Source organism: Pelobates fuscus, chromosome 3, assembly GCF_036172605.1.
Source record: "Pelobates fuscus isolate aPelFus1 chromosome 3, aPelFus1.pri, whole genome shotgun sequence".
NCBI classification, from domain to species: domain Eukaryota; kingdom Metazoa; phylum Chordata; class Amphibia; order Anura; family Pelobatidae; genus Pelobates; species Pelobates fuscus.
This window is the reverse complement of record NC_086319.1, coordinates 401,578,360-401,606,309: the sequence shown is the minus strand read 5'-3', so window position 1 is coordinate 401,606,309 and position 27,950 is coordinate 401,578,360. Positions and strand designations below refer to the sequence as shown.

The 27,950-nt window shown below is 43.5% G+C and overlaps 1 protein-coding gene across 8 annotated transcripts in view; it reads left to right on the top strand.

Annotated features, from left to right (window-relative positions):
• KDM6B (lysine demethylase 6B) overlaps positions 1-22,561 on the top strand; it is a 111,937-nt gene extending 89,376 nt beyond the window's left edge. For 5 of the 8 annotated variants that reach the window (XM_063449716.1, XM_063449713.1, XM_063449717.1 and 2 more), the window contains exons 3-23: positions 2,194-2,271; positions 2,683-2,803; positions 2,957-3,055; positions 3,142-3,355; positions 3,503-3,592; positions 4,021-4,173; positions 4,648-4,785; positions 4,875-5,105; positions 5,258-7,875; positions 8,103-8,229; positions 9,407-9,512; positions 9,827-10,032; positions 10,186-10,250; positions 10,347-10,418; positions 10,934-11,082; positions 11,866-11,980; positions 12,504-12,691; positions 13,277-13,418; positions 13,520-13,646; positions 14,379-14,549; positions 17,586-22,561. In XM_063449716.1, the coding sequence (XP_063305786.1) occupies positions 2,691-2,803; positions 2,957-3,055; positions 3,142-3,355; positions 3,503-3,592; positions 4,021-4,173; positions 4,648-4,785; positions 4,875-5,105; positions 5,258-7,875; positions 8,103-8,229; positions 9,407-9,512; positions 9,827-10,032; positions 10,186-10,250; positions 10,347-10,418; positions 10,934-11,082; positions 11,866-11,980; positions 12,504-12,691; positions 13,277-13,418; positions 13,520-13,646; positions 14,379-14,549; positions 17,586-17,609 (5,148 nt within the window). In that variant the 5' untranslated portion in view covers positions 2,194-2,271; positions 2,683-2,690 and the 3' untranslated portion in view covers positions 17,610-22,561. The remainder of the gene's footprint in view (positions 1-2,193; positions 2,272-2,682; positions 2,804-2,956; positions 3,056-3,141; positions 3,356-3,502; positions 3,593-4,020; positions 4,174-4,647; positions 4,786-4,874; positions 5,106-5,257; positions 7,876-8,102; positions 8,230-9,406; positions 9,513-9,826; positions 10,033-10,185; positions 10,251-10,346; positions 10,419-10,933; positions 11,083-11,865; positions 11,981-12,503; positions 12,692-13,276; positions 13,419-13,519; positions 13,647-14,378; positions 14,550-17,585) is intronic. The other 3 variants (XM_063449715.1, XM_063449720.1, XM_063449718.1) reach the window with 3 other exon arrangements.
• Positions 22,562-27,950: the final 5,389 nt, after the last annotated feature.

Here is a 27,950-nt window from a genome sequence, read left to right as displayed (position 1 = left end):
CAGGATAATGGATACAAATCTTAACCCCTTACTGCCTGCACTGTGCCCAATTCAATGCTTTGCAGAACTCGAGCATATTCAGGTTTACTTTGTGACCAGTATACTTTAAGAAGAAAATTATTTGTTCTTTGAACCTACAGATGATTAGGAAGTAAATTTTAAAATCTATCAGAATATGAGAAGTTTGTTCTGCTCCAGGCATCATAGGGTTAACTCTGTCCCACGTGTTGTTTTTTGTAGTGTGTAGCGAGGTGACACATTGGGGGTGTGTCTGTACGTGGTTTGCTGAGTAACATATCGCTGTGAGTTGGGGGGTCTGACTCAGCCTCTGTGTGGGATGTGGGAATTATCGTCATGGGATTGAGAACTGTATGTCTGTATGTGTGTCACAATAAAATAGATTCAACAAGGCACTCCTGACTGTGTCACCCTTCAGGGGGAGGGACAGACTCATAGCTCCTTCTGTCTGTGTCACTGTGTCACCCTTCAGGGGGAGGGACAGACTCATAGCTCATTCTGTCTGTGTCACCGTGTCACCCTGCAGGGGGAGGGACAGACTCATAGCTCCTTCTGTCTGTGTCACTGTGTCACCCTTCAGGGGGAGGGACAGACTCATAGCTCCTTCTGTCTGTGTCACTGTGTCACCCTGCAGGGGGAGGGACAGACTCATAGCTCCTTCTGTCTGTGTCACTGTGTCACCCTGCAGGGGGAGGGACAGACTCATAGCTCATTCTGTCTGTGTCACTGTGTCACCCTGCAGGGGGAGGGACAGACTCATAGCTCCTTCTGTCTGTGTCACTGTGTCACCCTGCAGGGGGAGGGACAGACTCATAGCTCCTTCTGTCTGTGTCACTGTGTCACCCTGCAGGAGGAGGGACAGACTCATAGCTCCTTCTGTCTGTGTCACCGTGTCACCCTGCAGGAGGAGGGACAGACTCATAGCTCCTTCTGTCTGTGTCACTGTGTCACCCTGCAGGGGGAGGGACAGACTCATAGCTCCTTCTGTCTGTGTCACTGTGTCACCCTGCAGGGGGAGGGACAGACTCATAGCTCCTTCTGTCTGTGTCACTGTGTCACCCTGCAGGAGGAGGGACAGACTCATAGCTCCTTCTGTCTGTGTCACCGTGTCACCCTGCAGGAGGAGGGACAGACTCATAGCTCCTTCTGTCTGTGTCACTGTGTCACCCTGCAGGGGGAGGGACAGACTCATAGCTCCTTCTGTCTGTGTCACCGTGTCACCCTGCAGGAGGAGGGACAGACTCATAGCTCCTTCTGTCTGTGTCACTGTGTCACCCTGCAGGGGGAGGGACAGACTCATAGCTCCTTCTGTCTGTGTCATTGTGTCACCCTGCAGGGGGAGGGACAGACTCATAGCTCCTTCTGTCTGTGTCACTGTGTCACCCTGCAGGGGGAGGGACAGACTCATAGCTCCTTCTGTCTGTGTCACTGTGTCACCCTGCAGGGGGAGGGACAGACTCATAGCTCATTCTGTCTGTGTCACCATGTCACCCTGCAGGGGGAGGGACAGACTCATAGTGTCGTCTTGATGTGATCATCATAAATGTAGTTTTTGTTCTGTGAAAGGAAAAAGTACAGATCTTTGTTTTTAACTCTACGGTGACCACATTTTTATTTTTTTAAATGAAAATGCATTGTGTTTGCCTGATTTAATAAAATATTATATCTTCCTGATGCAAATTGTGTGTGTGTGTGTGTGTGTGTGTGTATATAACCCAGGACATACTTGAAAACGAGAGAAATCTCAATGTATCTTTCCTGGTAAAATATTTTGTAAAATATATATTATATATATATATATTCTATCTCTCGGAGATGTCTTTTTTAGGAAAAGTTTGCATCTGACGGCTGACCTCACCCCATATATTTTGGTAAAGTGGATTAAGCGAGTGATCCCCCAAAAATGTCTGAGTACTGAGATCTCATCCCCTAAACTAGCAAATGCTTACCGAAGGGCCACCCATGTTCCTGGAAAATATTCTAACATAAGTCTCCAACGTGCCAGGACTTTCTACGCGTCTTGGTAAAAGTAATTCAGAGAGACCGGATACCGAGGTTATTGGTGATGGTCCTAAGCAGCCCTGTTCTTGTTATGGCAAAGCATTGTATTCAGACAGACAGTGTGACCGTGCTTTTGATTGGGATTATTTTTAATAAGTTCCCTTGTCTTTGCAGGCTCTCTCTGTGGTCCAGAACATCATGCTTTTTCCGCTCCTTCTTTTCAACTTGTGAATGCTGGCACTGATTGAAACGGTATGATCAGCCTTGGGAAGCATCTCTGAGAAAGGAGCACACAGCCCCTACATAAAACACTCACACTCCTTGGCACAGCAAGCAGAGCCCTCCCTTGCCAGGAAGAGTCCAGCTATCCGTAGCATGTCATCCAATCAGTGCAGACGCCATAGAGAAGGATAAGTAGGTTATCCCCCAGGAGCAGTTCCACTTATCCCATAAGATCAGAGAATCTGACCGATAAATGGGTAACAGCCAAACTGTGTCTGCTCTCGGCTTATATAAACCTAGATTAAAATATGTACACCTGATGCGCCTGTCGTTGTGAACAAATTTTGTGTAAATGTATAGACTATTTTACTTACAGGATGCTTTTATTTCGCTTTTATTCCCCCCCGCCCTCCTGCGTTTCCTTGGATTACTCCCTGTCAGCAGTCTGGATGTATCGCCCACAGGACCAGTTTGGCTCCCGATTTCCCCGCGATCCCTTCAACAACGGAATCAACACAGCATGGAACCCACCCCACCCCAGAGCCTGGGCTCCAGCGGGCAGGTGAGAAGAGCAGGCATTGTAGAACAGATTGAGTAGAGTTTAGATGGTGCTGTACATGTCATGCTGTTAGAGGGAGTCTGAATGTACTAACTATGTATTGTATGTGTAATTCTCAACCTTTTTTTTTTTTTTTTTTTTTTTTTTTTTTTGTAGGTGTCCTTCCAACATCAACCAGTCACAGCTGCCTCCTCATCTGCCCGCTAATCATGTGACGAGCATAGGTCATCCCAGCAAGCCCTACTTTCCTCTAGGGTAAATGTTTTGCTCAATAGACGCAATTTGACTTTGCTCCGGCCCCTCTCTCTCCCTCTAAGTAACTCTCTGTTGTTTCTGTGCAGTTCTCCTCCTGGCCCGCGGCTAGGAAAGTTGGAGCGCGTACACTCCTGCGTGCAGACCCTCCTCAGGGACGAGCAGCAGCCACAGATTTGGGAGCAGCTTGGCCAGATTTATGAGTCTGAGCAAGAATGGGAAGATGCTGTGCGCTGTTACCAAACCGCTGCACGGTATCATGGCGGCTACGAGCTCACTGCTCACATCTCCCGGCTTCAACAGGTAAGGACATGCAAGATCCTATCTAAATGAGGTGTGGGTGTGTGGCTCGGGGAGATGGTTTAATGGTCCTAACCATTTTTTTTTCTTTCTTTTTTTTTTTTCTTTCTCTTTTTTTTTTCTCCCCTCACCCCCCTCTCCCCCCACAAGACTCACCTTTGGAACTTGCACTCCCCGCCCCATCATCGCCCAAAATCTCTGCCACCATTGCAACAAGTCTGGGATCTCATGCAACATGAGGTAGAACTGACCTTAAAATCAGCGCATTGCTCTAGCCAGAACATTGCAGAGTGTATAGGAAGGAGTATACTTGTGGTTAGAGTACTTCCCAAAGCATTTCCTGTGACTGGCTCCATGTATAGTCACTGTGTGTGTGTGTGTGTGTTGCTGTAGCCACTGAATGGCACACGTTGTCCATCGTGGGATAAATTGTGATTGTCGGCAAGTGAGCAGCTCCCTTCTGCCTTTATCTACTGATCATGAACACAAAACTCTGTAAACTGAGAACTCTTTATTTATAAATTGATGCAATTATTTTATTTTTTTCTAAAGAGCTGCGTGTTTTTTTTATTGGGGGGTATATAGATCAGTGTGTAGATACTCTGAGAATAAACCTGTATAAATGAGTAGAAGTATACATTTAATTTTTTCCTTCTATTATTTTACAGCAGAAGAGACATTTTGTGGGGAAGAGGGGCCCCCCACAGCTGAAGCGTGCTGTCCCCCCACCTGACTCGTCAGGTCTCCAGTCACCTCCCCACAACCCCCATGGAGGAGAAGAGCAGCCCATGAAAAGGAGACGTAGTGGGAGCCCTGAGCAGGTATTCAGTGCTGGAGAGTGAATTAGTTACAGGGCCCTACTTTTGGATTGAGAACTGTCACATGGGGAAGAATTGCCAAGCTGTGTATAAATAGCGCTAGCGTTCTTATAGTTACGTTTATCAATTTTCTGACCGGGCATAAAGACCTACACCCAGTGGTCAGCGGACAGTCCTGAGCCATTATTGCTATCCAGAGTTGGAAAGCTAAATTTCTCTTCCACATTATCTGAGCCATAGCCAGGGCTAAACGGGTACAGGGCCCCCACTCTTCACTACACAGTGGTTGTGGTGTCTAAAGTTCTACTTAACCATTCTCTGTCCTATACCGTCAAGCTAGCCTCATCTGATCATGTGACCAGATTTTCAATTTTTCCTGGCAAATATAATAACCACCTTGAATAATTGTTCTGTTCATATATATGCTGGATTTTTAATGTGACCATAACATATTTATTTTTTTTCATCCCTCTACAGCAGAGGAGGGGATCACACAACCTGCACTCCCCTCCTGCCGCTGGGAGTTCTGGGAATTTGTACCATCAGGCACCTACGAAGCCTAATGTCTGGAATCCTCTTACTCACGAGTCTTGGAACGAGCGCAGGGATAGGCAGGTGAGGAATTATACAGAATGAAACGGCATATGGGTTCGTATATAAACTATATAAGGCAGTAACCACCACCTATGTTCTCATTCTCCCAGCAGGAACCTCGTCTGCCTCCCCATGTTTCATCGTATCCACCATATTGTCCTCCTCGTCCACCACCACTTCACCAGCAGCCCCGTCCTCAAAGTGACCTTAGTGATGCTAGAGGTCAGAGGTCGCCTGCAGAGGTCATCCCTCCAGTACCACCACCTCTCCATGTGCCTTATGACCAACGAAGACCCCGCTTACCACCACCACTGAAGACCTCTAGACCTGAACTACCCCCTGTAAGTAGATGCAAATCCATTCTATATTTCTCAGGTTTCGATCAAACTTTCTCATATCTGTAGGTTTGATTAGCGATTCCTGCTTAAACTGCTAAACTTTATTTTACTCTGTTGTAAAAATCAACCCTTATCTATCACCTCTTTGGTTCCAGTCTTCCGATCGCTACCAGAGCCCCGTGAATACTCCAACCAGAATCTGCCCCCCTCCTCCGGAGCAGCCAGACCCCCCGAAACCAGTCTGTGCATCTCTCCAGCCCCAGCCATCCCCTGCCTCCTGTCCTCCCCCACTCCAGCAGAGCTGGCTGCCAGCCCCGATCAAGGAGGAGGTGAAGAGGGGGGATGCACTGGAGGAGATACTGTATGGAGAGAAGCCTGGGGGGGTCAAACGGGAAGGATATTTCCCGTCTTGCGATACCCAAGGGGGGGGCAGTGTATACGAGCAACGAACTCAGGGCATCACCACCAGCAAAGCCAGGCCAGGATCTGAGGCCTTCCAGGCTGCAAGCCTGGATCATGTACTCAAGACCCTGCAAAAGATTGATGACCCTGTGTTATTTGCCCCAGAAAATAAAGAAAAGGAAATTAGTGAAGGAGTAAGAAAGCATCCCCGGGCCCCAGAAATTGAGATCAGTGGGAACAAACCAAGTCATGGACTTTCTAGGGCTGAGGCCAGCTATTCAGGCAGAAAGGGGTCACCAGTGCAAGAGGACAACACCTCGTTTGGCCCTTCTTCTGCCCCTCTCCTGAAAGATACCTCAGGGAGCATGCGGGTATCGGGTTCTGCTTCTCCAGGGACACCACAAGTTTCAAATGTTAACAGCAAATCTCTAAGCCCAAATCCAGACTTGTCTGAGAGCAAGGGAGGCTGCAGGCCTGAGAAGTCACCCACTGGATGTAGCCAGCTCTTTGATTTTCCTGGAGGGCAATTATCTGAGCATTTTGAGGAGCCCTCTGAGTTTGCAAAGATTTTGCCTGATGGACTGGATGATATAATGAAAATGTTGGATGAGTCGATCGAGAAAGAAGAAGTTGGTGGTAACTCCAGTGGAGAGGACTATCTCTCTCCTGCCTCCTCCTCCTCTTGCCCCACAGCAGAAACCATTTCAGATACCCAACCTGCCAGTTCCATGCAAAACAGCGTACTTAATGCTCCTGTGCAAGGAGCAAAAATGGCAGAAGTGAGGCCTAGCGAGTTGTTCCCCTACTATGGTCCCAAGAAGGCAATCTTGGGACAGGAAAGTGGCAATGAAGGGAGGCCTGCACAGCATGGGGGCAATAGTGTTCTTAAATCACTTGCAAGTGTTTTAGAAGGGCAGAAGTATTCCTACCGCGGTGGTGCAAGCCTGAAGGCAGGAGGTGGCTCGGCCTACTTTACTGGTGCTATGGTGGGCAAGCGTAATGACCCATACACTGCGCAATCTACCTCACGTCGGGCCTTGGAGGGAAAAGTGGTAATTGGAGCACCTCCTACATCAGAAGTCACAGGGCAAGGGATCTTGGGCAAGAGGACAGGTGTACGAACCGAAACAGATATTCTGGAAGATATTTCACGAGCTTGTGAAACTCTAGTCGAGGGATCAAAAGTGTCTGGGTGTAGCAGGGTGGAGGAAGAGCGAGTTGTTGAGAAAGGTGTAAGGAGACCTGAAGTGGTTACCGAAAGAAAGTCAGACAAACACAGGGTGGCAGATAAACCAGATGATGTAGCTAAAACCAACACTAAAATACCTTGGGGAGCTATTAAACAGGAAGCAGTAGTTGAGAAGAAGCTGGAAGCACCCAGGGTGGCCGAGCATAAGGAAGGGCCTGTTGAAAAGAAACCCGATGCACTTAGGGTGGCAGCTAAAACCGATGCAGTTATTGAAAGGAAGCAAGAGAAACCCTGGGTGGTGGATAGAGTGGAAGGGACTGTTGAGAGGGATTTAAAGATGTCATTGAAGGTAGTTGAGAAAAAGAGCCTTGCCAGTCCAGTTGTTTCTTCCCCTAGTAAGATTCACAAAGAACATTCAGTTCCACAAAGGACAACTGTAAGTGAAGTTACTAAGGCAGATGGAGTGCTTGGGAGACTGCAAGAATTAATTGAGAGCCAGTCCCCAAAGAAGGCAACAGAACTAAAAGTATCCCAGGTGGGAGTAAGCGAGAATTGTTCTTCTGAGCTAGTAAAGAGAAGAGTGGAAAGCGAGAGTATGAAGTCTCCAGCAGAGGTACCCAAAGCCGAGGCTGAAGCTGAAGGCATTAGAGTAGCGGAGGCAGAAAGGCCCCATGAGAGGCTGACCATTTCCCTGCCAGCTCCTCCTCGGATCAAAGAGGAGGGCAGGAAGAAAGATAGGAAGCACAGGAAGTCTAAGAGAGACCGTAGCAGGAGGGCTAAAGAGGGACGATCTCAGAAGGACAAAGAGAGGCAGATTTTGGGTAACTTGGACCTTCAAAGTCAGTGTAGGGACACACCAAAAGCTTCTCCAAAGCAAGCAACAGGTGGTGAAAGGAGGAAATCAGAGGTAGGTCGGAGAGCAGAAGAAGGACATCATCAACCTACACCCCCTGCTGCCCCGGCTACTACACTTCCCCCACCTTCCAATGGGAGTGTAACATCTGACCTCTTGAAGATGAGACCGTTCATGGAGGGTCCACCAAAGGAGCTGAAAATTCGACTGATCAAGGTAGAAAGTGGAGACAGAGAAACCTTCATCGCCTCTGAAGTGGAAGAGAGGAGGTTGCAAGCTAGTGAGCTGACCATTAACCACTCGGCTGCAGAAATTGTCAGAGCCAGCAAGTAAGTTGGGTGTTGGAGTAGGGAATGTATAATGGGGTTAAATGGCTATAATGCTCTCTGTGAGGGGAAGGAGGATGGGCTAGAGTTTAGCAATGGTTGATAGAAGGGGCTATATGTGTGCATGATCTGCTGGCTGGAAGAATGAATGTAGAGATGCTAATTATAGCAAATCAATAATTTGTTGTTTGTTTTCCCCCCTCTTGTCTCTTTTTCTCGTCTTTACCTAGAAATATGGTGCTCAAGGGCAAATACAAGGAATCCTACCTCCTGCCATCAATGTCTGTGAAACCCCCCATGGGAACAGAGCAAAATTTACCCAGAGAGAAACTCAACCCTCCTACACCCAGCATCTATGTAAGTATCCTGTTCTTTATTATTTAGTGACCACCCTGTTGTATGAAAGGAGCTCTGAAACTGCCCCTCGATGTGGCAGTGTGACACAGACAAGAATATTTCCTTTCAGGGGTGGCATGATGACCGAGAAAGTGCTATAAGTCTGTCCCTCCCCCTGCAGGGTGACACAGTGACACAGACAGAAGGAGCTATGAGTCTGTCCCTCCCCCTGCAGGGTGACACAGTGACACAGACAGAAGGAGCTATGAGTCTGTCCCTCCCCCTGCAGGGTGACACAGTGACACAGACAGAAGGAGCTATGAGTCTGTCCCTCCCCCTGCAGGGTGACACAGTGACACAGACAGAAGGAGCTATGAGTCTGTCCCTCCCCCTTCAGGGTGACACAGACAGGAGCTATGAGTCTGTCCCTCCCCCTGCAGGGTGACACAGACAGAAGGAGCTATGAGTCTGTCCCTCCCCCTGCAGGGTGACACAGACAGAAGGAGCTATGAGTCTGTCCCTCCCCCTGCAGGGCGACACAGTGACACAGACAGAAGGAGCTATGAGTCCGTCCCTCCCCCTGCAGGATGACACAGACAGAAGGAGCTACGAGTCTGTCCCTCCCCCTGCAGGGTGACACAGTGACACAGACAGAAGGAGCTATGCGTATGTCCCTCCCCCTGCAGGGTGACACAGTGACACAGACAGAAGGAGCTATGAGTCTGTCCCTCCCCCTGCAGGGTGACACAGTGACACAGACAGAAGGAGCTATGAGTCTGCCCCTCCCCCTGCAGGGTGACACGGTGACACAGACATAAGGAGCTATGAGTCTGCCCCTCCCCCTGCAGGGTGACACAGTGACACAGACAGAAGGAGCTATGAGTCTGCCCCTCCCCCTGCAGGGTGACACGGTGACACAGACATAAGGAGCTATGAGTCTGTCCCTCCCCCTGCAGGGTGACACGGTGACACAGACATAAGGAGCTATGAGTCTGCCCCTCCCCCTGCAGGGTGACACAGACAGAAGGAGCTATGAGTCTGTCCCTCCCCCTGCAGGGTGACACAGACAGAAGGAGCTATGAGTCTGCCCCTCCCCCTGCAGGGTGACACAGACAGAAGGAGCTATGAGTCTGCCCCTCCCCCTGCAGGGTGACACAGAATTGAGATACCAGCCTTGTTTATTTTTGTTCCTGTACAGTTGGAGAGTAAGCGCGATGCATTTTCTCCTGTTCTGCTTCAATTCTGCACCGATCCCAAGAATCCGATCACCGTTATCCGCGGATTGGCAGGCTCCCTGCGGCTAAGTGAGTTATCCCGGTGTTTAGATGTTTTACTGTGAAGGACTGAGGCTTGAAGTAAAGATTCGCCCCCCTCTCATTTTAATAAAACACTATCATAAAAAAAATAGTCATTGCACCTTTTTAAGGAAAGTACGATTATCTACCACCCGTCCAATCATAGCTCACAACTCCTCCTCCTCTTCTCACTTTACTTTCTTTTTTTTATGTTTCTTTTTTTTTTATCTATATCTATATTTTTTATTTATTTTTTATTTATTTTTTCCTAATGTTGTCTTTCTGTTTGAATCCATTGATTCCCAACCTTGTCTTTCCCTCAGACCTCGGCCTGTTTTCCACAAAGACCCTGGTAGATGCCAACGCAGATCACTCTGTCGAGGTTCGCACTCAGGTCCAGCAGCCATCCGATGAGAACTGGGACGCCTCTGGAACGAAGCAAATCTGGCATTGCGAGAGCAGCCGTTCACACACCACCATCGCCAAATACGCCCAGTACCAGGCATCATCTTTTCAGGAATCTCTACAGGCAAGCACGATGGCCTATGGTTTTATTCCCTACGTTTTTCTTAATCTTTTCTTTGTTCCTTTTTTTTTTTAAAGCTTTCTTTCTTGGTCGCTCATTCATCAAGGTAATTTTTTGTCAACTTTTATTCTTCCTTCCCTTTTTATTTCCCTGTAGGAAGATAAGGATAGTGATGAGGAGTCTAACGAGCCAGATAGTACCACAGAAACCCCACCCGCCAGGTAATGTGGCGCACTTTGCTCATTTAACCATTGTTGAGTCCACGTGGGGCAATTCATTTAGTAAAGGACTTTCTTCTCCTGTCTCTTCCTCCACAGCACAAACAATGAGCACAAAACCCCACATATCATTAAATTTGGAACCAATATTGACCTCTCTGACCCCAAAAGGTAAGTTGAGATTTCGGCACAATCTGCTGTGATTGCATTACTGACTTAAATAACCGATTATGTACACGAGATACTGGAGCGCCTGTTGCCCTGCCATTCGTGTCCTACAGACTGGGGTAACCCTAACGTCTGGATAAATAATACTTTGACACCGCATACATGTCCTCCATAGTCCTGTAACCGTTACATATTTGCAGCTGGGACAAAAAATGCCCTACTTCACACTGCTGGTCAAGGTTTCCATGTTTTTATATTAATGTTAAAAATGGAGATGGGCATCCACCCAGATTTATAGTGAGATCGCAAGGGACTGTCTCCTTCCTGGTCCTCAGTGTGAGCAGTTTAAGCCGCGAGCGGCATGTGGCATCACATTGTAAGGTGGTGGAGAGTGTTGAAATTGGACCCGAGACGCACTGCCCCATGCAGCCTGACTAGACCATTGCCCACCACATATATTCCTTTTACAGTCTATTAACAGGGCATATGGTGAATCTTTTATTTTATTTTTTAATTAGGTGGAAACCTCAGCTGCAGGAACTATTAAAGTTACCATCGTTTATGCGTGTCACATCCAATGGAAACATGCTAAGTCACGTTGGGCATACGATTCTTGGCATGAACACGGTTCAGCTGTATATGAAGGTTCCAGGCAGCAGGACTCCAGGTAAGAGGAGGCAAACATGTCCACTTAACAACAAGAGTATAAACAAAGGGCTTTGAGTATAAGGGGACGTTTTAGAGCACGTCCTATCGGTGGACATGACCGCATGAGCATGCAGTTGAATTGCTGCTTCGGTCACTAAGTGGGGTGCTTGGAGATAATCATTGCAACTGTTGGAAAAGGCCATTTCTGATTTGGTTGCTGTCCACACACCATCTCATATCGAGGTTGTCCTTGTAATAACGTTGCAGTAAAATGCCTTTTTACCACTGAATCTGCTACTTGACACTGCTGTTTATTTCTTTGAGACTATTTGGTGCGGTTGATGAGCCCACAGAGTGTGTTCTATGGACAGGTAGGTAGAGCCCATGAATATAGTCCGTCAGAATTAAACTAGTAAAAACTTGGAAAAGCCAAGCCGAAAAAGGGAGGGAAGGACCAAGCACATCCTGATGTTGTCTTTTGTTCCTGCCTACTCATTGCACATTACAAACATGGTACAAATTAACAGACCCCGTTTTTTATACAAACTGTGCTTATGAAAAGTATCAGTTTTCACAGAACTAATGAGCGCCTCAAGCCTGTAATGACCTCCCTGAGAGATTAATAAGGAAAAGTGGGGTGGAACTATAGAAGGGAAACGCCTCGCGGCTGCAAGGTCTAGCATGGCGCACACAGACAATGAGGTGGTTGCGGGGGGCGCCGTGGGTTATACAGACGAGACAAATGGAAAAACAAAGCATGATTTTTTATTTATTTTTTTTATTTTATTAATTTTTTCTCTAGGTCACCAGGAGAATAATAACTTTTGTTCTGTGAATATAAACATTGGGCCGGGCGACTGTGAATGGTTCGCTGTGCACGAAAATTACTGGCAGAATATCAGCACTTTCTGTGACCGGTAAGATTAGTACAGCGAAGGTATCCCGTTTTATGTACATCATTTATTGCAAAGATAAAGACAAAATGTAATGGGTGCAGGTATGATATTCAAAATATTTTTTGGGTTGTGTTTTTTTTTTTTTTTTTACCATCATAATCTGAAAACGCTTAGTACCAGGCAAAATGCTGTAGGACCTACGGTCTCCCCACCCGAAATGCTGTTATTTTCTATTTAAATGCCTCCTCAAGCGTCTTACTCCTGTCCCTCTTTCTTTACGACTTCATTTTTTGTTGAGTATCAATCTAGAACACTCACAATAATTAATTTAGATTGATGAAATTCATGTCTGTTTGTCCCGTATCTAACAATCCAGGGCTAAGTAACGGCATACTCCTTAAATGATCTGCATGGTGGTTTGAAGATCGAATTGCAAGGATTGAAAAAAAACCTTTATAGTTGTATTTTACCGTGTAGGTTTGTCCTAAATTATCTTTCCAGATACTTTGCTGGTTAGTAAGTCAATCCCTTCCTTCTTCTCCAGGCACAATGTGGACTATCTGACTGGCTCCTGGTGGCCAGTCCTTGAAGATCTGTATCGCTCGGATATTCCGGTGTATAGGTTTGTTCAGCGCCCCGGAGACCTGGTGTGGATTAATGCTGGAACTGTTCACTGGGTGCAGGCTACAGGCTGGTGCAACAACATTGCATGGAACGTGGGGCCTCTGACACGTAAGTTAGATTGGCAATTTGTGTCAAATTTCAAGACCTGTTTTGTCATTTAACGATCCAATCCAAGCACCACACATAGTTGACTGTGTGAGAATCCTTAACCTGGTGCTGACGGCTGAAGAACCTGTTCCATAACCCTCTTTATGGGATACATTTAGATCACATAGACCAGAATGAGATGGTCCTAATTGGTGGAGCCTCTTGTGGTGTAGGCTGCGTTCACTGCTGGGTATTTGCTGCAGAAACAGAACAATAAAGTTAGAGCTCTTTTGTTTTGTTTTGTTTTTTTTTCGCTCTGTTATCTATACATTAAATTAAAGAAAGTGAGGTTCTTTTAGCATGGCAAACTGTGCGCTGAAAATTGCTGGTAATTAAATTACAAAAATGTGTAAATCTGAGCGGATATCCCAACCTGTCACTGCTAGGGGAAGTCTGGAAAGCAAAACCGCTGCTCCCAGCAACTTTGTTTAAACGTGCAGAGTCTCCTGCCAAAAAATAAAGTGACAGTTCGTATTGTGTGATTGTGATAAAATGTAATTAGCATTGAGCTGGTTATGTGCAGTGATAGGTTCTTGTCTCTCTCAGCGTATCAGTATCAGTTGGCCCTGGAGCGGTTTGAGTGGAATGAAGTTAAGAACGTGAAATCCATTGTCCCAATGATCCATGTGTCGTGGAACGTGGCAAAGACCGTGAAGATTAGTGAAATCGATCTCTACCGCATGATCAAGTGAGTGCCGATGGGCTAAAACAAAAACCAACCTGCTGTAGGGATTCTCTTGGTCCTGTTGGGTTTCCATGGTGTAACAGGGGGACTTTTCACCCTTCCAGGTACTGTCTCTTGCAGTCTATCAAGCGATGTCAGGTGCAGAGGGACAGCTTGATACGGAGTGGAAAGAAGATCTCTTATCAGGGCCGAGTGAAAGACGAACCCGCCTATTACTGCAATGAGTGTGATGTAAGTGTTGTCCTCATTCTCTGTCCTTCTCGCCTGGTTATTTTGAGATGGGTATTGTATTTGATCTGAGAGTGTAGGAGTTTACAGATTTCTTTAAAGGGCCGCTCAAAGCATCAAAACTACTAGAATGCTTTGTACGGATTATGGTGCCAGAAGATGCCTGTTCAAGCCGTTTGTTTTTACGTTTGACACTTACTTGGGCCTTCCTTTGCTGGTGTTCCTGCCCTTCTTCACAGATATCTTTAAAGGGGAAGTTCCCCAAAGATAGGCTTAATTGATTTTCGTCAAGTGGAAGGGGAACTTCTACTCTATATTAAACGGTGCTGGGCCACGGACGTGTGAGGTACCAAGGGACGTGTAAAACCATTTCAGAAGGGTTTGACTTCACAATAGAACAGCCCTAGGGGACTTCTGGGATCATAACGACTTTAGCTGGCTGTGGTAGTAAAGGTGCTCTATTAATGGTTTGGGGATCAATCGGTTTTTGCTGTTTTACAGAAAATCAGTTGAGGTTAAGCCCTGTTGTACGCTACACTCTGGTAGATGGGGGTGGGGGTCGCATTTATTTTTAAACCTGCCCAGCTTCCCACAATGTGAAGTATTTTGTGTAATCGGACATTTGGCATTTAACTTTTACTCTATAAAATTGAATTATTTGGGCAGTCTGTGTGGAGATCGTTGTTTGAGCGATGGAGAGAGAATTGCAGATAAAAATATCCTATGTCCTTACAGGTCGAAGTGTTTAATATCCTGTTTGTGACCAGCGAGAGCGGAGGGAAGAATACGTATCTTGTTCACTGCGAAAGCTGTGCTCGTACCGCTTGTAACAACATGAACAACGTGGTCATACTCGAACAGTACAAGATGGAAGAACTCATGCACATCTACGACAACTTCAACCTGGTGAGCAATGGGTGAAAAGAGTCAGTGGGAAAGGGCAGAGCAAAATCTGGGTGAGGAGTACAGGTATGTTCTGGGAGCATCTGGTGTACTGTGATAATGCCTTGCTACATTTGTTTGGAACAGATCCATAAAATCCTTGCCTATATATATCTGTGAGTGTATTGTTTTTATCCTACTTTAGGTTTATCCTGGCATGTGGTAAACTCAATCCTACCAGGGAATAGCTGTTTCTAATAGCTTCAGGTTAGGAGCAGTTTGACTATGCTGGGATATCGCTATATGATAAATTGACATTCTCGATTAGTTCTTCCTTCCCCCTAAATTATGACACAATTGGACAAAAATAAGTCGTCATGGGGAGGTTACTTATTTTTATATATATATATATATTTTTAAATAAATCCTGTTTTTGAAGTATATTGTATAATCAAATTTGAATACACCAGTATAGATGCTTATTTTATGTCAAGTTCTAATACATATGTCTTTGGGGAAATTTGGACTGATACACAATACTACGTGACGTGTTCTCCACTCCATGCATTGGCTTCCAATTAAATGGCGAACATCGGCCTGGTGACCTTCAAAGCCTTTAACAATCCCGGCTTGCATTACCTGAAAGAACTATTGACCCCATATATCTCATCTCGCTCACTTGGGTCAGCCAACGAGTCCCTCCTGTCAGTACACAGAATAAAGATAAACTCTCGGACACTCAGCCACGCTGCCCCCACCTTCTGGAACTCTTTACCTCGATCAATCAGAGAGGCTCCAACCATCCTTACAGATTTAAAAAAAACTCTTACGTTTTTCAAATATTTAATTTCATATATTTGTAGTAAAGTGCTTGGAGTCTCACAGGGAGAAGCTGCAATTTATTGTTAATACTTTGCACCTTTTGGGTTTTGTGCTCTGTTATAAAGTCCCGCATAGTAATGTTTCTGGGATAGCATGAAAGTGGCATCTAGATCGTGCAGAGGGAACCTGGAGAGGCTAGGTCAGATTTGTGCATTAGGTAATCCAAGGATTAATAGCCTGTCTACAAATAAAAACATGACATTGTTTTACACAGTTAAAAATATGCGTTTTTATTAGTGCTTTAACATTCCTAACCTAGCTGCCTACGTCCCGGTCTCTTGGCGTCAGAGCTTGCGTTCTCGAGCTAAGCTGATCTGCCCCTTTTAGTCCTTGTTTGTGCTTCCCAAGAGCCAATCAAATGTTTAACGCTGTTCTGGGTGTAGGGAGCATAATATAGCAAATTAAGAGCACTCTATTAACAACCTAGTGAATATACCCAAACACCCTGAATGTATATAAAACAAACCTGAAAATAGCCACATTCGTTAGTGATACAGTTATTAAATATTAATATATTTTCATAAAGGGAAACTGTTCAGGAATGTTCTGTTTACTAACCCCCTATATTTGTGGGGTCTGTAATATTAACTAAATATAGATATCCACGCTCTATTTACATCTATTCTGAAACGCAAAGTGTTCGTCTTTACCTCCTGTCAATCATTGAACGTGGTGGCAAAGAAGAAAACCAAATGGCTAATTTTTTATTTTTTTTTGCTTGGACTGAACTAGATTGTGGTGCCAGCTGTTATGTCTTTAATATGCAAAAATATAGCATGATGTGAAAAATAAGGTTAACATAAGTTGTAGCTAAACCTTCTCTTTTTAAATATATATATATTTTTCTTTTTTTTACAATTTTATTCCTTGAGAGTGATAGTTCCCATTTACAGCAATTTAGGATCACCTTTACTTTCTTAAAGCATTACTTTAAGCACCAAAACTACTGTAGATCATACCCCTGCAGTCTCACTGCTCAATGCTCTGCCACTTGGGATTTGTCACTTTGCTTATAAAACCCTAGTCACACCTCCCTGCGTGTGACTTACACAGCCTTCATAAACACTTCCTGTAAAGAGTCATCTAATGTTTACACTTCCTTTACTGCACATTCTGTTTAATTAAGAATATCTTATCTTCTGCTCTGTAAAGAGCCTTCTAGACCCTGTAGGAGCCTCCTGTGTGTGATTAAAGCAGGAGATAAACTTCTAAAGTAAGTTGACATCGGATTAAAAATGAATTTTTTTTTCTTTATTTTATTTTTTTCCCCAATGCAGGCTGTCTGTCACAGCCAGGGGGGGTGTGACTGGATCTCCATAAATAAAAATTAAGTGATTTAACTCTTAAATGGCAGAGAATTGAGCAGTGAGACTGCAGGGGCATGTTCTATACACCCAAGCTGCTTCATTACATTGAAGTGGTTTGATGTCTATAGTGTTCCTTTAAAGCCGCATGGTCACGCCAGACATACCTTTCTCCTATTGTTTCCTCTTCTCTTGTCTCTCCAAATCTCTTATCTTTATTTCTGATCTAGTTTTCTTTAAAACATAAGCTCGAGTAGGGACTATTTTGTCTTGTGTATTTTCCTCCTCCTTTACTTACTTTGACCAAAGGAGGATATTAAGCCTGCTCCATTTCTTGTGTAAAGTGTAGAAGAATACACAAGACAAAGTAGTCCCTACAATAGGAGCAAGTTCCTTGTGACTGTGTTGGGGTAACCCTTTAAGCATTAAAGCTGCATGGTCACAGGGACCTTTCTCCTATTGTAGGGATTACTTTGTCTGGGTTATTTAAATGATATAATGTTTAGTTTAACAAACACAGCAAAGTGAGCAAATAAAAACTTTTAAGAGACGAGTGGTTGAGTGTTCAAGGAATAATTACTAAAGTGAGAATTTATATTGAATTTTAAACTGAAGGCCAGAGTATCTAAACTGAAAGCGTAGCGGACTGTCCGAATGGATTCAGTTGTTTTGACCTTAAATTTGGAATGAAGTTTGACAGCGTTATTCACGAAGAATGAGTTCAATTATGTCTTGTCTCCGAGGGCAAGAACTAGTTAAGGTGAACTTCGTGAGATTTCTATAAGAAATATGACCATTAACGGAATTATCTGCCTCCAGATGTAAATGGATATTGAGACAATGTTTCAAAGCATTCTTTTCTTTTTGTTTTCAGGCCTCGTCTCCAAGCACACGGTGAGCTTGTGCCCCCTCCTCCGCTGTTCCAACTGCAGCGTCACCCCCCCTTCTTTAAATACCACCGAGCCAGCCAATCAAATCTTCCCTCTCATTCATCCTGTACCAGGGTGATGGGGGATGGTGCTATCCAACCAGCAATTCACAGATGAGAGCCAAGGAATTGGGGGGGGTTGGAGGGGAGCCAATCATGGATCGGCAGCTCTTGTCTCTCTCCAGCCAATCACAGGCCTTGTTTACACAGATCCCGTCCCAATGCGGGAACAGCCAGTCAGGATGCAGGATTCTACTTGTCCACATTGATTATTTTATTTTAGTTTTTTGTACTTTTTATCAGGAATATTTATTCTGAAATCTTGAATTTGTGACTTTGGGGAGGGTGGATTTTATTGGGGGCTGTATTAATTTGTGGGGTAACTTTTGTGAATGGGGATTTTGTTTTGGGGGGGGTGGGAGGGATTGGACGTTCGGGTTACTGAGTGGACTTTATTTTTAAAGAAAATTTTAAATTAAGTTAGAGTGGTGCTCTGATTTTCAAACTTGTGGATGGGCATGGAGAGGCCCAAAATGACCCACGCTTGGGGAGGGCAGCACAAAGATCTAAATCTGCATTGTGTTGTGCAAATGAACGTGCGGTTGATTGTGAGTCTGGTATGAGAGAGATGAGGGCTTCATCAGGAGTGTTGAATATCCTTTTGTGTGTGCTTCTTCTGCTTGAGTCATAGACAAAATGTTGAAGGTGGCTTTGTTGCCTACAGGAAAAATAAAGCCTTAGATGCTGTGGGATTTGATGGGAACCTTTCAAAGATGAGCTGGAGAGCTACACAATGGTTTGCCAAGTTCACCTCCGAAGTGTTGTTGGTTTTGTGAATGGTAGATCACAATGGTAATTACAAGCCCGAATGTGGAGACTCTGCATGGCTCATGGTCTTGAAGGTTGGAAACCTAGTGGGAAGCTTCACAGAGAGCTTCATAATTTTGCTGGCATTGACTGATTTGCTGCAAGGGTGATATAGATGTCCTACAGGATCATCTGCAGGGATTCTTCGCTGGCGGCAACAACTTTTTGTTTTTTAATTATTGTTTTTTGAGAAACAGAAGGTTTTAGCCCACCTCTCCCCTTTATAAAATTTGAGTGCATGACCTTCTCCCCAAGTTGTGTTTGGTGAGAGAGATACGGGTTTTTATATATAAAAGATATTAATATCTATTCAACACAGACTTCTCCCCTTTTAACAGTTTCTTTGGATTTTCACCCCATTTCCTGGTCTCTGTAATATAGAAATTATATAAAAATTATAAATATAAATATATATATATCTATATAGATAGATTTGTTTTATCTTCCCTTCGGAAAGTTCCTGTCTGCTGGTTGTTGTCTATCTTGTTCCTGTGTCTTCTACTGTCTTGACCTCTCGGCTAATGCTCTTGTTTGGTCTTTGTCTTTATTAATGTTACTTTTTTTGTCATCTGTCTTCTAAAATTACAAGTTCTTTCATTGCTGATAATCTACTTGCTAGGACCACCCCTTCCATTCCAGTCCACATTGTTATCCTTATTCTGAATATGCAGTCAGACCTCATGGGGTCGTTACCAATGCTAACCCAAAATTACTTGGTGTTTCCTACCATAATCCAACACCATGTCTTTTCAGTCTGGCCATTCCCCTGCTTCTTATCATATCCGAAACCTTTGGCTCATTCACCCCAATATTGACCCACCACCTCTTGGCTAACACTTCACTGAACTCTTGTTTACTGTTATCCTCTTTTTTCTTTCATGTAGTGTTCCATTCCTTCCCTTTGCTCAACTACTCTCCTTTGTTGACTAATCTTTAACCTCCCCCTTTGTCCTATATTGACCAGCCTTTTACCAACGTTTTCTTATTACTTTATTTTTTTTCCCGCCTCTCTCCTGGTCCCATTCTCCACACCTTCTCCTTTCCTTATATAGACCTCATCCTCCTCTATCCTCCACACCTTCTCAGACCCTTCTCCTTTCCTTATATAGACCTCTTCCTCATCTATTCTCCACACCTTCTCAGACCCTTCTCCTTTCCTTATATAGACCTCTTCCTCATCTATTCTCCACACCTTCTCAAACCCTTCTCCTTTCCTTATATAGACCTCATCCTCCTCTATTCTCCATTCACCACTTCCGCTGTCCTTTAATGGGTAGCCCCTCCATTTCTCCTCTTTTACTGACCAGTTCTTGATTTCCTTCTTCTTTCCTTTTTTTACTGACAACCTAACTCCATTTTACAAATTTTTCTTTAACCATAATCACTTCTTTTTATGGACATTTCCTATAGACTTTCTTGTTTGTGCTATTCCCCTGCATAACTGCAACGTCCCCTGTTCTCCTGTCCTAATGTTTCCTTTTAACCTAACCCTATACTCCTCTCCCTATATTGACCAACTCGTCGTCCTGGTCTACTCATCTTTCCTCCAGCCTTTCTTTCCTTTTTTTAAGCTTCTTCCACTTATCGAAGCCTCTCCTCCTTTTTGCCGTTTACAATTCTTTTTCCCTTTCTCTTCATGTTCTCCCTCTTCTGCCTCCAATCCTTGAGCGCCCCCCCTCCCCAATTTCTATTCCCCTTCCCTACTTTAAATCACTCATTTGCTGCCCCTGTTATAACTTACCGGGGTGTTTAAGAAATAATGTAATATGGGAATTCACTCTCTCACACACAATTTTCATATTTCCCCCTCCTCCCCCCCATTTGTATCTACTCCGAGAGCTAGCTAGTTATTCCTACATTACATGTCACATTGTGTCCATTTATTTATTTCAGCATTCAAACTCACTGTGGTATTTATTTACACCCAAACACGTGTGACTATATATGTACATTATATGTAATGACCTACTTCACTTTCATATACACTCTACCCATACTACCATACCTACTAACATTTCAGTCGTTTTGACGATCTTCAAGTCATTAAATACAATAAACCTTTTTTGGTTTTCTGTGCCGACATCTTTTCTGAATGTCGCACGCTGTCTGCAATTCTGCGTAAAGTGCGTGAAATGCACGCCCAGTGTGGAAGAACGAGTCCAGGACAGAAAAAAATATATATATATCTCAAGTTGAAATCCTCTAAGGAAAAAAAACCAATATGCATAAACAGTATTAAATAAATGTGTAAAATGGAACGTATTAACCCATTAGTAAAAAAAACCAAAAACCTAAGGCAAATGCCAGAACAGCAGACTGTTAAAGAGTCCAGAACTTGCTTGTCTCTGGAACTCTGATTATTGAAGAGTATGCAATACACTAAAATCCCTGTTTGTGGATACACAATAGATATATATAAAGAGAGAGCGTTTAGAGTTTTATGACACAGACATGCCTTTGTACACACACACACACACACACACACACACACAGTATTCACAAAGCCTAAAGAGTACGTGCAGGGCCTGTACCCATAAAGATGTCCATAGATTTATATACTGTACAGCTAGGTGAGGAAGATTGGACGTTCTAGGTCACAGCCAGAAGGTTTTATAGAAATCTAAGCTTACTTTATAACCACTACATGTTTACCGATCCATATATGTGTACGTGATTTTCCTGCCGTCAGATGATCGATGTTCTTTAATGGCAATATGCCCGCGTTCTCGTATCATCCAATTGGGTGTTGTCGCCAATCGGCAATTAAGCTGCCTATTGGTCACTTTTATTACATATATATATATATATCTATTGTCTAAAACCATATAAGAGACCTCATAAGGGGGGAAAATCCATCAACCCAAAAATTACCTTGAATTAACCTTTTTACTGATTTATTTATTATGTTCTGCAGGTTTTTTTTTAAAAAATATTCTTTTCCTAAAAATTAAACTTTTTTTTTTTTTTGTAATTTTAATTTTTTTTTGTGTATAGTTTTTATGTTTTGTTAGGGTAAATATTTCCCTTCTTTGGTGCTATGTTTCCTACAATTTTGTAAATTGTTTTAAAATGGTGGAAGGGTAGATAATTTTAACAGAGGGGGTGGTATTACTTTTCTTTGGTTTTCGCCCTGAGGGGTAGTGGGGATTGCAGGGGACATTGTTGTGTAATTACAGATCTCTTACGGCAAGTTGTCAGAAGGGGTGTTTTTTTAAAAGCGTACAGGAACTGGGTGACTGACAGGTAATGGGATAAAGGACTGATGCTCTGCTGGACTCTGGCAAGAGAGGGGTTAAAGGTGCTGCGTGCCGCTGCTGAGGTCCTACTCAGAGCAGTGCCACTTCACACTTCTCCGGTGCTAAGGACCCTCTTAACTGCCCTGGAGCACAGAGCATCACAACTCTCCAAAAATGTTCAGCTGGTGCTAATTACTCAACCATTGGGGTTATGCCCTTCTTCGTATGTTGTCACTGCCCGGTGGGGACTGTTAAGTGCATTGCGCAGGTGGAACTGCTACAACTATGCACATCCCATATCTCGATGTGTCTGGTTCAGAAGAACTGAGCGAAACATTCCTTCTTGACCCGTTTTATGGACCTTGATACAAGAACTTCTAGAATTCCAGGACACTTGTTTGTTTTGAAGGGCAGTCACAAGTGTTGAGTGAGATGGCTCGCTCTTCTTGCTACAAGCTCACTCAATACAGATGGTCGAACTCATTGGAGAGTATCCCATGATGCAATTGGTTAAAAAAAGAAAAAATTATGAAAATCTCATTAGCCAGACCCAAACCTCACGCCCCTTTTAATACCTCTCACCTTTATCATCTTTATCATGGAGGCACACATGGCATTCTTACCCCAGCAGTAAGCAGGCAGGGGGGTAACCTGCTCCCTCCATTTTTAAACTTCAGATTGTACTTACTTTCCTCACTCCCATCACACAAACTCAAAACTTCTTCTTATTTTTAACTGAGCCAGCGACTTTTTGCCTTTTTTGTGAATTTGTGATATTAATAAATCTGAAAAAAATAAAGATTTTGATAAAAAAAAGAATCTTTTCCATTATTGTGCATCTACATGTTTCTTAATATAGTGGGGTGTTTTTTTTGTTTGTGTTTTTTTTAATTACCTTGTAAACCATGGTAAACCATGCAAACCGCTCTTTCACATGTGTGTGTATTCAAAGGCAACAGATGAATCTAATTGCTGCCACCACCAAGTGATCTCCAGTATTACCTAAAACAGAACCATTCTATACAATGTGGGGTGCGGGATATAAAGAGTACACAACAACATGTTTGAAAAGTAACCAGATTATTTCAGATGCATCTTAAGGTGCCGAGACCATCCTGGCATGCAGTACTTGTGTGTTAAAAATAAAGACAATAGTGCGGACAGGTTTAACCATACACTAGGGCAGTGATGGCGAACCTGTGGCACGCCGGGCCCTCTCTGTGGGCACGCGGCCATAGGTTCACCATCAATGCAGAGTAGGCACCTGCCTGCCCAAAACGGCAGGCGCCTACTCTGCTTCCGGGTCGGGAGGCAGGGGGAGGGATCTGTGATGCAGCTTCCCTGTCCTCCTGCGTGATGCTGTGTGGAGCGTTGCCACGCGTTACCATGGCAACGCTCCACACAGCATCGTGCGGGACGACGGGAGTTGATTCACAGATCCCTGCCGTGCTTACCACCACCGGACCACCAGGGATGGCTGTGCCGCCCCCCCCCACTTCATTAGAGGGAGGGGGGGGGATACTGACGCAGAGCACCCGCACCCCTATCCCCCCAGCAGTACCCCTTCCACCCCCAGCAGTACCCCTTCCACCCCCATCAGTACCCCTACCACCCCCAGCAGTACCCATTCTCCCCCACAGCAGTACCCCTACCCCCCACAACAGTACCCCTACCCCCCACAACAGTACTCCTACCACCCCCAGCAGTACCCCTACCCCACAACAGTACCCCTACCACCCCCAGCAGTACTCCTACCACCCCCAGCAGTACCCCTACCCCCCCACACAGCACCCCTACCCCCCACACAGTACCCCTACCCCCCCCACAGCACCCTAACCCCCCACCCAGCACCCCTACCCCCCACACAGCACCCCTCTCACACACACATTACCCCTCATACACACACACATACAGCACCCCTCTCACACACACATTACCCCTCATACACACACACATACAGCACCCCTCTCACACACACCTAGTCACAAAGACTGGCCAAAGTAAACACTGGCCAAAGTCTCTTAGCCCCCAGAGAACCCCACACACCTATACATGGGAGGTATCCCTGAACTCAGGAGATGTTGCTAAACACATATTGGGGTGTTTTTTTTTTTTTTTTTGCAGTAACCCTTAACCCCTTAACACCGCAGCCAAATGTACAAGTTGTGAACGAAACAAAACGTAAACAAAACCTGGCATTTGCGCTATATGTCTGTCCAACCGTAATTCACCTCTTTCATATTAAATGCACCCCCCTTATTATATATCATTTTATTCAGGGGAAACAGGGCTTTAATTTAATATCAAATATTTGGCTATGAAACATAATTTAATATGAAAAAAATGGGAGAAAATAAGATTTTTTTTTATTTTTTTCGTTCTTCATGACATTTTAACTGTCAATGTCATAATACTGTTTGCTTTTACTGCAATAAAATACACATATTTGTATTCAGCAAAGTCTCACGTGTAAAACAGTATCCCCTATGTACAAGTTTTATGGTGTTTTGGGAATTTACAGGGTCAAATATAGCGTGTTACATTTGAAATTGAAATTCGCCAGATTGGTTACGTTGCCTTTGAGACTGTATAGTAGCCCAGGAAATAAATTTACACCCATAATGGCATACCATTTGCAATAGTAGACGACCCAAGGTATTGCAAATAAGCGATGTCCAGTCTTTTTTAGTAGCCATTTGGTCACAAACACTGGCCAAAGTTAGCGTTTGTATTTGTTTGTGTGTGAAAAATGCAAAAAACGCCAATTTTGGCCAGTGTTTGTGACTAAGTGGCTACTAAAAAAGACTGGACATACCCCATTTGCAATACCTTTGGTTGTCTACTATTGCAAATGGTATGCCATCATAGGGGTAATTTTCATTCTTGGGCTACCATAGGGTCATAAAGGCAACGTAAGCAATCTGGCGAATTTTAATGTGAAAAAAATTAAACACATATATTTGACGCTGTAATTTTTGAAAACACCATAAAACCTGTACATGAGGGGTACTGTTGTACTCAGGAGACTTCGCTGAACACAAATATTTGTGTTTCAAAACAGTAAAAAGTATTGCAGCAATAATATCGTCCCTGTAAGTGCTGTTTGTGCGTGAAAAATGCAAAAAACGTCACTTTTACTGGCGATATCATGGTTGTAATACATTTTACTGTTTTGAAACACTAATATTTGTGTTCAGCGAAGTCTCCCGAGTAAAACAGTACCCCCCATGTACAGGTTTTATGGTGTCTTGGAAAGTTATAGGGTTAAATATAGTGCTAGCAAATTAAATTCCCTATACTTTCGGCATGGGTGGTCAGGCAGGTCCCGCTAATTGTAATTAATTAGGATACCTAATTATGTAAAATTATTACATAAATATATGTGTAGAATTAATATATGTATATATATACATATGTGTATATATACGTATATATATATATATATATTTTTTTTAATATTTTTATTTATATATAGGTATATATATAGTGATATATACGTATATATTTATGTATATAGATATATATATTATTTCGTTATGTGTATTTTGATATAAATATATATATATTAATATCAGAATACAGTTAGAACGAAATAAAACACATCTATATATTTTTTAATATTTTATTTTTAATTATTTTTTTTATTTAATTTTTTTACGTATTTACATATTAATTTTTTTTATATTATTTATAAATATATATATAACAATTATATATATTTAATCAGTATCAGTCTACGTGTAATTTGATATTAATATATATATATATAATTATATATATATTAATATTAAAATACACCTAGACGGTGTATGTGTATGTGTGTATATGTGTATATATATACTTAGATCATATATATATATATGATCTAAGTATATAATTTATTTATTTTTACACTGTTTTAAACATTTTTTATTTGATTTTCAGCCAGCAGGGGGACCAACTGTCATTACAGTTGGTCCCCCTGCTGGCAATGCAGCAGGCAGCTATACCGGCCATGTGATTGTGAGGTCCTCGCAAGGACCTCACTCTCACATGGCCGGGAGGGCTCCTGGAGGGCGGACGTGCCGCGGGGGGCTCCCTGGGAGTCCCCCGAACCGCGATCGCCGGCGTGGGACCGCCAGCGACCGGGTAAGTTACTAAAAAACGGAGGGCGTACTATTACGTCCGGCGGCGTTTAGAGCCGCTTTTAAAAGGACGTAATAGTACGCCCTCCGGACTTAAGGGGTTAAAGTTCTCCGTACATGTATTCTGGTAAAATGGTTGCATAAAAAGAGTCAAAATACCTTAGGTTGTCTTCTTTTAAAAAAATGTATATATGTGACGGGTTATTCAGTTATTCCTGACAGATATTAGTGTTACAATGTAACTTGCGTTAATTTTGGGGGGGGGAAAGATTTGGAAATGGCAAAGTATTTCTTGTACTTGTAGCCCTGTAACTTAAAAAAAAACAAAACAAAACCTAAGAACATGCTAACATTGAGCATTTCTAAACTCAGGACAAAATTTAGGAACTATTTAGCACGGGTGTTTTTTGGCGGTTGTAGATGCGCAACAGATTTTGAGGGTCAAAGTTAGATGTAACGGATCGCCTGGCACCCCGGCCGGGTACCTCCGTTAATGGATGCTCCTAGCGTTTCCTGAGGACTCCAAGCACTCTGGCAGACACCACAATCACCGAATCCGAGAAACCTTTAAATTCTCCCAAGCATAGGAATGCTCTCTAGCATATGAATGCTGTAGACCGTTGAATAGGAACCATACGAATAGGCCTACACTCCTAGCAGTCAACTGGAACGGCATGCAATAAATCCTTCCCCCAATAATGAGACAACACTTCACTTTGAGGGTAAAACAGGAACTCTGGACTGGCTCATCCAGCCTGGCTTTTATTACAATAATACACATACAGGCCACACCCAGGGGGAGGCATAAAATAACCAATCACATACATGGTTCAGCCCACACATCCCCTCCCCTCAGATAACATTAAACCCAATTATCCGGTACAATTTTTTCAGCCAAGTTCTGGATGTACCCCAAAACCAGCATCGCTGGATAGCCCTTATTCAGGGGGACAACATATTCAAAATTCAAGTCATTCGGATGAACGGTTCGTGAGATATGGGGTTCCAAAGATTTGACCGACCGCATGGGTAAAGTATCCGAAAACAGTTCCGAACGCTAACTTTGGCCAGTGTTTGTGGGGGATGTAGTCCACAACATCTGGAGTGCCGAAGGTTGCCTATCCCTGCACTATAGGTATCCCTTTGGAGGGGACCACAGGAAGGCATACCATGAAGAGTCTCAGGAAGCAGTTTAACCCCTTAGTGACCAGACCGCTTTTCAATTTTCTTACCGTTAAGGACCAGGGCTGTTTCTACATTTCTGCGGTGTTTGTGTTTAGCTGTAATTTTCCACTTACTCACTTACTGTACCCACACATATTATATACCGTTTTTCTCGCCATTAAATGGTCTTTCTAAAGATACCATTATTTTCTCCGTATCATAATTTACTATGATTTTTTTTTAATATAAAATATGATGAAATAAAAGATTAAAAAAAAAACACCTTTTCTAACTTTGACCCTCAAAATCTGTTGCGCATCTACAACCGCCAAAAAACACCCGTGCTAAATAGCTCCTAAATTTTGTCCTGAGTTTAGAAATGCTCAATGTTAGCATGTTCTTAGGTTTTTTTTTTTTTTAAAGTTACAGGGCTACAAGTACAAGAAATACTTTGCCATTTCCAAATCTTCCCCCCCCCCCCCCCCCCCCAAATGAACACAAGTTACATTGTAACACTAATATCTGTCAGGAATAACTGAATAACCCGTCACATATATACATTTTTTAAAAGAAGACAACCTAAGGTATTTTGACTCTTTTTATGCAACCACTTTACCAGAATAGATGTACTGAGAACTTTAAGGGTTACTGCCAAAAAACACCCCAATATGTGTTCAGCAACATCTCCTGAGTTCAGTGATACCCCCCATGTATAGGTGTGTGGGGTTCTCTGGAGGCTAAAATACCTTATTTGGAGGGTGCACATTCCAGTTTCCCCAACTGAATACGAACGCTAACTTTGGCCAGTGTTTGTGACTAGGTGGCTACTAAAAAAGACTGGGCATACCTTATTTGAAACACCTTGGGTTGTCTACTATTGCAAACGGTATGCCATCATGGTGGTAATTCTCATTCCTGGG